This window comes from Rhincodon typus, chromosome 2 (genome assembly GCF_021869965.1).
Source record: "Rhincodon typus isolate 14 chromosome 2, sRhiTyp1.1, whole genome shotgun sequence".
In the NCBI taxonomy this organism is placed as follows: domain Eukaryota; kingdom Metazoa; phylum Chordata; class Chondrichthyes; order Orectolobiformes; family Rhincodontidae; genus Rhincodon; species Rhincodon typus.
Window position 1 is genome coordinate 227,351 of NC_063333.1, and position 10,119 is coordinate 237,469.

At 43.5% G+C, this 10,119-nt stretch overlaps 1 protein-coding gene across 1 annotated transcript in view; it reads right to left on the reverse strand.

The window, feature by feature from the left end:
• mapk15 (mitogen-activated protein kinase 15) overlaps nucleotides 1-10,119 on the reverse strand; it is a 75,284-nt gene that overhangs the window by 31,904 nt on the left and 33,261 nt on the right. Inside the window, exons 4-6 of the mRNA XM_048617329.1 lie at nucleotides 3,429-3,527; nucleotides 3,258-3,287; nucleotides 2,393-2,483 (exon numbers count right to left, since the gene is read on the reverse strand). Coding sequence (XP_048473286.1) covers nucleotides 2,393-2,483; nucleotides 3,258-3,287; nucleotides 3,429-3,527 — 220 coding nt within the window. The remainder of the gene's footprint in view (nucleotides 1-2,392; nucleotides 2,484-3,257; nucleotides 3,288-3,428; nucleotides 3,528-10,119) is intronic.

A 10,119-nucleotide genomic window follows, 5' to 3' on the forward strand; every position in this document is an offset into this window, starting at 1 on the left:
CACACACACACACACACACACACACACACACACACACACACACACACACACACACACACACACACGTGAATCTATGCGATGAATTTATATTCGCAGATACATTTTGTTTTGTTCAAAAAGCACACAATTTATAGACAGTCAGTCAACATGGTGTTTTATAAATTCCTGCTTTAGAAATAAAACCAGTCTGACTCCAAACTAAAACACAAACAGACAGTAAACAAGATCTCAGACCCAACATGCATTGACTGACCTAAAATGTCACCTCTTCTTTACACTGATAAAACCTTTCGCTCTCTCAGGACAGTGACTTGAAAGGAATTTGGGGATTTACATATACATATTAATCAATTAAAACCTTCTCGCTGATAAAAGATTTAACAGCATTTTAGATTTGTTTAGTACATCCTCATCAATGGTATGAACCTTTGATCTTTTACTTAAATATTCTGTGTCTGATACTTCCTCTCTCACTAACACCTGAAGAAGGTCTGAGGCTCTGAAAGCTTGTGTGTTTTCAAATAAACCTGTTGGACTATAACCTGGTGTCGTGTGATATATGGACCTTAGTAGAGCCTTTGAAAACGTTCCACCCTGTAGACTGTTTGATAACATTAGATGACACGTGATTCAGGGAGATCTTGCCAATTGAATACAAAGTTGGCTTGATGGTTGGAGACAGAGGGTGCTGTTTTTTGGATTGGAGACCTGTGACCAGCAGTGTTCCACAGGGATCGGTGCTGGGTCCAGTGCTGTTCATCATTTATATAACCAATGAATAAGAATTTAGGAGGCATGATTAGTAAGTTTGCCGATGACACCAAAATTGGTGGTACAGTTGACAGTGAAGAAGGTCCTCTAGGATTACCAAGGGATCTTGATGCATTGAACTAACACCGGGGAGATGACAGTCTAGCGGTATTCCCACTGGACTGTTAATCCAGAAACCCAGGTAATGTTCTGGGTACTCAGATTTGTATCCCACCATGGCAGATGGTGGAATTTGAATTAAATTTTTAAAAATTCGGAAAGTAAGAGTGTTGCCATGCTACTGGAAAGACCTGAAGGTTTTGAAGAGGGTACAGAAAAGGTTTACAAGGATGTCACCTGGTTTAGCGGGGTTATTCACTATGAAGAGAGGTTGGGAAAAAAACTTGGTTTGTTTCCATTCGAATATCAGAGGCTGAGGGGCAACTTGAAAACAGCTTTACAAAATTACGAGCGGCATGGATAAAATGGATAATCTTTTTCCCAGGGTAGAAATGTCAATTACAAGGGGACATGTGTTTAATGTAAAGGGGGTATGTTAAAAGAAGATATGAGAGGCAAGTTTTCTAAACAGAGGGTTGCAAGTGCCTGGAATGTGCTGCCAGGGGAGGTGGTAGAAGCAGATACAATAGCAATGTTTAACAGGCATCATGTCAGATACGTGAATACGCAGGGAACAGAAGGATGTGGACCATATAGAAGCAAAAGGTTGTTAGATAAGGAAGATGCCACAGTCGGCGCAGGCTTTGTGGGCCAAAGGGCCTACTCCTGTGCTGTACTGTTCCCTCTTCTCAACCTTGCCCCTCACCTGAGGCACAATGACCTTCAGGTTAAATTGACCACTATTCATCTCTAACAACAGAGCAGCCATGTAGTCCTTTGGGACTATGGCAATTTTACCTATACTTGTTAGATTAATCTGAATGTTTATTTTCTTCCTTTTTTTTGTAATCTTTTGTTGGTTTCTAAAGTTTCCTCAAACTTCTCGCTTACCAACAATCTTTGTCACTTCCTAAGTCTTTTCTTTCAACTTGACACGATCCTTAATTTCCCTGGTTAAATGTGGTTGATTTATCCTTGTGTGTGACTCCTTCTTCTTCTTGTTCTAAATTATGAATTATTTTCTTCAACATCTACCATTGTTCATCAAAGATGTTTTCTGCTTATTTAAGTTTAGCATGGTTGTTTCAGACCCAAGGTTCACACTCTCAAACTGAATGTTAAGTTCTACCATGTTATGGTCACTGCTTCCCAGAGGATCACTTATTAAACATGTCTCATTAAACATTACCAGATCCCTGATTGAATCCACAACATGTGATTCTAAGAAAATGTTCTGAATATACTATGAATTCTTTCTCATAGTTACCTCTGCCAATCTGACTATATGAAGATTAAAGTCACCCATGATTAATCCCCTGCCTTTTTTGCCTTTCTACCATTTTCCCCCCTTTGCTCCTATTTACTGCATTTTTTTCTGTTTATACACTCCATCCCTTCTTGTGCCACTCTGAGTATCGTTCCTTAAATAGTTAATTATCCTGGCCTCAATCCCATCCTTTCCTAGTGTCTAACCCTGGCCCCAATTTGATCATTTCCCAGTGCACCTGGCACTGTACCTTACCCATATACTCGAAGACCAAGTAGATGTCTTTGTCATTTGCTGCTCGAATCACATTGAGCAGTTTGATAATATTAGGATGGTTTCCAAATTCCTAGCAGATATAAAAAGAGTTTAGTGCAAATGGCTGACAGCAACTCAGTGAGGACAGTACAACACATGAGCAACAGTTGGTATGGCCAGCTTTTACAGATTCCTATCCAATGTGTGGGAGAAGAGCCTCTGTCCCCAGGGACCAGCATAAATCCACAAGGAAATCAGGAATAAACAGAGAACCAGCTGAAGGTGATACCAAGTGTTAGAACAGGATAATAGTCCAAAAGACATTACAGCTAACCTCCTGGCGATACCAGAGAGAGATGGCAAAAGGGGAGGAGAGTCATTGAGAATCAGTGGAAGGGGGAGTGTTGGGAGAACTGGGGTAACAATAAGGAAGTGAGGTGATAGTGGGAGGGGGTGTATGGGGTTACAGTGAAGTGAGGGAGGCCTTCTTTGACCCTGACATTTCCTGAGGATTATCCCTGTCTTCCCCCCTCCTCCCTGGTCTCTGCTGCCAGTCGACCCCCACCCCACCCCCAGACATTCCCTTCACGCATTCAAAAGGACAATAAAGGCAGCGACAACAACAGTATAGTCAGTTCTGATACACCGCGATAGTTATGTTCTCGTGCGATCGTGTGTTGTAAGAAAATCGCACAATAGCTGCGCCATTTAAACTAATGGGGCCGGAAGCGCGTTATAGCCAATACGGGTAAGGAAAGTTTGCGTTCTACAAGTAGTGGTCCAAATTCTTCAATCACATTAAATCCAATTCGCGTTGAAGAAACAGGCATTATATCAGAACCAACAGTAATTACACTGAACTCACCTGAAGGAATAATATTTCTCGAAATGTCCTCTGAAAAATAAGAGAAATAAGAATGAGAACTTGGTTCAAGTTTCAATACTAACAGATACCTAGGAAGGAAAAGCACAAACAATACTGGGAACACACTGTGCAATGTAACCATCACCCTGAGCCCATGCTCCCCTGAAATACCTGTGCATCTGTTTGATTTCTGAACGCATCGAATATTTTCTTGACTGCCACCACCTCTCCGGTCTGCCGATCAATCGCTTTCCACACTATTCCATAAGCCTGGAAAGGTTCGAAGATGTGTCAGGCAGGATTTAGACAACTTGACAATTGCTTTCTTCATTCTCACTGATACTTTTCCCACCACTCCCTCATCATCTCCTTCTCATCACATGAGGCAGAGCCTGGACAAAGCTGTTATTGGGTAAAACTACAGACTACCATTTTAGTGACAGTGACCAGAACACTGTATGTTTTACATTAGTTATGATATGGAGGTATCAATGTTAGACTGGGGTGGACAAAGTCAGAAGGGATATGACACCAGGTTATAGTCCAACAGGTTTATTTGAAATCACAAGCTTTTGAAGCACAGCCCCTTTGTCAGGTGAAGTGAGAGAGAAGCACACAGACATAGAATTTATAGGCAGGGAGATCAAAGGCAGAGAGATCAAAAGACCATACAAATGGTGTGAGTGGAGTGTCGAATAATAAGTCCCTGCAGGTGATCCGAAATGTCAGATGGTGTAAGTAAAGTGTCAACAGCTGAATAACAAGTGAATCATAGAATCACTACAGTGTGGAAACAGGCCCTTCGGCCCAACAAGTCCACACTGACTCTCACAGCATCCCACCTAGACCCATCCCCTATAACCCACCTAATCTACACATCCCTGAATACTATGGGCAATTTAGCATGGCCAATCCACCTAGCCTGAACATCTTTAGACTGTGGGAGGAAACCGGAGCACCCGGAGAAAACCCACGCAGACATGGGGAGAATGTGCAAACGCCACGCAGACAGTTGCCCAAGGCTGGAATCGAACCCGGTTCCCTGGCGCTGTGAGGCAGCAGTGCTAACCACTGAGCCACTAAGCTGCCCGGGACGACCTATAATCTGATTAAATGAGGCAGGGAGATAATTACAAAAAATTAAAAGTAAGGTGGTGCTGGAGACAAAGCAAATGCCTGGAATAACATGATGGGTATAAGAATCACATGCCGAGAGTCTAACCAAAGTCATAAGTAATCCAAAACTGTACAAACTAATTAAGATAGAGCAATCATAACAATTTATCTAGGTGATGGTGTCAAAACAGGATAGTAAGGATGAATTTACAGATACTGAACAGTGTGATAGGGTCATATGTAGCACAAGATGAACCCAAGATCACTGTTGAAGCCACCTTCATGTGTGCGGAACCTGGCTATCAGTTTCTGCTTGGCGTTTCTGTGTTGTTGTGTATCTCAAAGACTGCCTTGGAGGACACTTACCCGAAGATCGGAGGTGAATATCCTTGACCACTGAAGTGTTCCCCGACTGGGAGGGAACATTCCTGTCTGGTGATTGTTGCGCGGTGTCCATTCACCCTTTATCGTAGCATCTGCATGGTCTCACCAGTATACCATACCTCAGGGCATCCTTGCCCTCAGCAATGAGATAGACAACGTTGGCCGAGTCACATGAGTATCTGCCGTGTACGTAGTGGGTGATGTTCCCATGTGCGATGGTAGTGTCCATGTCGATAATCTGACATGTCTTACAGAGGTTGCTGTGGCAGGGTTATATGGTGGTGTGGTGAATGTTGTCCTGAAGGCTGGGTAGTTTGCTGCCAATTATGGTCTGTTTAGGGTTTGGCGGTTGTTTGAAGGTGAGAAGTGGAGACGTGGGGGTGATCTTAGTGAGATGCTTGTCATCACTGATGACATGTTGAAGGTAGCCTCTCCGCTCTGGACGATGAAGGGTAATCTATCGGTCATGTCCTGTGTCTGTCTTCTGAGGAGGTTGTTATGGTTTTTCGCTCTGGCGTGTCAGAACTGACAATCGATGGGTGGAGCATCGTATCCCATTCTTAGGAGGGCGTCCTTCAAATTCTTTAGGTGTCCGTTGCGTTCCTCCACATCTGAATAGATCCTGTCTATGTGTAGGGCTTGTCCGTAAGGGATGGCTTCTCCAATATGTTTAGGGTGGAAGCTAGAGAAGTGCAGCATCGTGAGGTTATCCCAGGACTCACGGAAGAGAGAGGTATTGAAGTGTCCGTCCTTGATTGAGATGCGTCATCCAAGAAAGAGACTGATTCTGAACAGTAGTCCATGGTAAATCTGATGGTGGGATAAAACTTGTTGATATCATTAGGTAGTTGTTTCAGGGATTCCTCGCCATGCTAGGAGTCGAAAAGAAGAAAATGTCATCTGTTCTGAGGAAAGGTCACTGGACCCAAAACGCTAACTCTGCATTTTTTTTTCACAGATGCTATCAGAACTGATGACCTTTTCCAGCAACTTCTGTTTTTATTCCTGATTTACAGCATCCGCAGTTCTTTTGGTTTTTAGAAAATGTCAATGTATCTGGTGTATAGCATTGGTCGGAGGTCCTGCACAGCGAAGAAGGCTTGCTCGAACTTGTACATGAAAATGTTGACATACTGGGGTGCTAATTCAGTCCCCACGGCTGTTCTGTGTGTCTAGATAAAGAATTGGTTGGCAAAGGTGAAGACGTCATGGTCGAGGATGAAGTGGATGAGTTGTAGGATGGTGTCTGGAAATTGGCAGTTGTTGGTATTTAGTACTGAAGCTGTTGCAGTAATGCTGTCATCATGGGGGATGCTGGTGTAGAGTGCCAAAACATCCATTGCGACAAGGAATATTCCTGGTTCAAGTGGTCCGTGGGTGCTGAGTTTCTGTAGGAAGTCTGGAGTGTTGCGACAGAAGCTGGGGGTTCCTTGTACAATGGCTTTTAAGATGCCCTCAACATAGCCAGAGAGGTTCTCACATAGGGTCCCATTGCTTGATACGATGGGACGTCCAGGTGCGTTAGCTTTTGGAAGGCAGTAGAAGTCTCCTGTATGAGAAGTACAGGGGATGAGAGTGCACAGGATATTCTGAAGGTTTGGATCAAAGCTCTTGACCAGTCTGTCCAGTTGATGGGTGTGTTCTTTGGTCGGATCGGCAGGTAGTTGTCTGTAGTGTTCCTGGTTGTTCAGTTGTCGGTACACTTCCTTGCAGTAGTCCATTCTATTCTGTATGACAATGGCTCCTCCTTTGTTTGCTGGTTTGAGGACAATGTTGCGATTGGTCTTGAGAACACAGATGGCGTTGTGTTGTGTTTGGGTGACGTTCTACACTACCTTGTGAGTGTGGCTGATGAATCTGGCGTTGACTCATCTCATGACTACTTGAGCATACATGTCGAGCCTAGGGCAGCAGCCTTTCGGAGGGGGTCCAATTTGACTCTTTCTTCTTTGGTCGATGTACAGGGATCTCTCTGTTGCCTGTTCCAGTTCATTGGTTGTCTCATTGTGCTCGCTGCTAACATCTTTTGTGGAAGAATTCCTGGAGTCTCATTCACCTGAATTCCTCTCTGTCTGCTACCAGACCAATAGGGTCCGTTTTGGCAGTGGGGCGGAAATTGAGCCCTCGGCTGAGAACTGCGATCTGGTCTGGTTGAAGGTGTGATCACACAAGTTGTTGTTGGATTTCAGTTTGAACCGTGGTACGAGGGGAGGCTTGGCTACTGCTGGTGGGGATGCCAATTTTCTCCAGCTTCTTGTTCTTGGTATGCATGTAAGTGGCATAGTTCCATTGCCTCATCTGCTTGGCAGTGTCTCGTAGCTGGTTCGCTGTATCCCGAGCGCAACCTGAGAATATGGCCTCTGTATCGATTTCAAGGTTGCGGCATCTGCTGTAGAGTTGGTGTACCACGCAACAATCACCAGATAGGAATGTTCCCTTCCGGTCGGGGAACACATCAGTGGTCAAGAACATTCAGCCTCCAATCTTCGAGTAAGTGACCTCCAAGGCGGCCTTCGAGACACACAACAATGCAGAGTTGCCGAGCAGAAACTGATAACCAAGTTCTGTACCCATGAAGACGGCCTCAACCATGATCTTGGGTTCAAGTCACGCTACGTGTAACCCGACCATACTGTTCTGTATCTGTAAAATCTTCCTTACTGTCCTGTTTTGACACCATCACCTGGATAAATTGCTATGATCGCTCTACTTTAATTAGTTTGTACAGTTTTGAATTACTTATGCCACTCATGCCATGTGTTCCCATTAAGGGCATTTAAATGGTCATTGGATAAACATATGGATGATAATGGAATAGCGTAGGTTAGATGGTCTTCAGATTGGTTTCACAGGTCGGTGCAACATCGAGGGCCGAAGGGCCTGTACTGCGCTGTAAGGTTCTATGTTCTATGTATGATTTTTTGATCTCTCTGCCCTTGATCTCTCTGCCTATAAACTCTGTGTCTGTGTGCTTCTCTATCACTTCACCTGACGAAGGGGCTACTCTCCGAAAGCTTGTGACTTCAAATAAACCTGTTAGATTATAACCTGGTGTTGTGTGACTTCTGAGTTTTTATATTAGTTATGGAAAAGGAGCAAGATGGTCTGCAAAAAAACAAGGGTTTTGGATTGGGGGAAGGCAGATTTTATTAAAATAAGGCAGGATCTGGAAAACATAAATTGGGAACGGCTAATTGAGAGTAAAGCTACAGCAGAATGATTTGATGTTCAAAAAGGTACTGGGGAGAGTCCAGATCCAACATGTTTCCTTTAGCAGGAAATGTAGGTGCGACAAGCCCAGAGAATGCTGGATGCCTAGGAAAATTCATGACTGAATGAAAAGGAAAAGAGAGACATATTACAGGGGTAAAGGGAACAAAACAACAGAAGCCCTCAGGGAGTATAGACAGTGAAGGGGGAACTCAAGAAAGCAAATAGAAGCGCAAAGAGGACATGAGAAAGCACAGAGGGACAAGATTAGGGAAAATCCCAAGATGTTCCCAACAAGCCTATCAACAGGAAGAGAATAACCAAGGAAAGGGTGGTGACCACACTGGACCCAAAACGTTAACTCTGATTTTCTCTTCACAGATGCTGCCAGACCTGCTGAGCTTTTCCAGCAACTTCTGTTTCTGTTCCTGATTTACAGCATCCACAGTTCTTTTAGTTTTTAAAGAGTAGGGCCTATCAGAGGCAAAGGGGGAAATCTGTGCGTGAAGCCAGAGGAAATTGGTAGACTGTTAAATGAGTGCTTCACATCTGTCTTTCCTTAGAAGGAGGAGGATGTATGTACAGAGTTTGAGAAAATGGTCTGTGAGCTTTTTGACCAGAAGTGAGGAGATATTGGAGGCTTTGGCTGGTTTAAAAGTGGATAAATCCCTAGGTCTGGACGAGTTATATCCCAGGCTGATGTGGGAGATTAGAAAGAAAATTACAAGGGCCTTAACCCAAATTTTAGAATTGTTTCTGGCCACAGGGGAGGTGCCAGAGGACTGGAGAACAGCTAATGCAGTTTCACTTTACAAGACAGTTGGCAGAGGTAGACCAGAGAACTATAGATCAATGAGGTTCACATCAGTGAGAGGGAAATTATCTGAAAAAATAGTGAACGAGAAAATTAACCTCCATTTAAAGGTAAGGTTTAAAATCAGATAGTCTGCATAGCTTTGTCAGAGGAAAGTAACAAATTTGATTGGATCTTTTGAGATGATCAAGTGTTTAGAAGAGGGGAGGGCAGTTGATGTAGTTTATATGGAATTTAGCAAGGCCTTTGATAAGGTCCCACATGTGAAACTGATTAAAAAGGTAAAAGCACATGGGATCCTGGGTAATTTAGTAATTTGGATAAAAGATCAGTGAGTGACAGGAAACAGCAGATTGTGGGAGAAAGCCATTTGTGTGACTGGAGCTCAATGGTTGACAGTTACAGGAGGATATTAACAAATTGGTCAAATGACTTTAACTCTGATAAATGCTAGGTGATACATTTTAGAAGAAAGAAAAAAACCAAGGGACTGCTCAATGAATGTCAAGACACTATGAAGCTCGGAGGAACAAAGGGTCTTGGGATATTATTCCATAGATCCCTGAAACTGGCAGGACAGTTAAGAAATAGTTCAGGTCACTTGCCTTTATCAGTCGTGGCATGGATTCTCAGAGCAGGGAGGTAATATTAGAGCTGTACAGGACTTTGTTTAAGCCATAAAACAGTTCTGAGGAAGGGTCACTGGACCCAAAATGTTAAACTCTGATTTTTTTCTTCACAAATGTGACCAGACCTGCTGACCTTTTCCAGCAACTTCTGTTTTTGTTCCTGATTTACAGCATCTGCAGTTCTTTCGGTTTTTGTTTAGGCCATAGCTGGAAGACTGTCTGCAGTTCTAGTCAACACACTAGTGTAAGGATGTGATTGCAGAGGAGATTCACCAGAATGTTGTCTTGGACGGAGTTTTCCAGTGATGAAGAGATGCTGGATAAGTTTGGGGTGTTTACTTTGGAGCAGAAAAGATTACCTGACTGAGGTGGTATGAGATTGAAGGGCATGGACAAGGTGAATAGAAAGCAGCAGTTCCCCTTAGTTGAGGTTTAATAACAAGTAGGCATAATTTTAAAGTGTATGACAGGAGGTTCAGAGTGGTTTTGAGGAAAGGTTTTCTCAGCCAGTGGGTGGTGGGGGTCTGGAATGCACTGGGAGGGTACTGAAGCAGGAGACCTTTAAAAAATGCTTCAATAAGGACTTGATGTGTCATTACACTGGAGGTTATGGGTCAAGTGTTGGAAAATGGGACTACTACACGTAGCAGTATATTTTTGGCAGCACAGACTCGATGGGCCGAAGGGCTTCTGTACTGAATGATTCTGT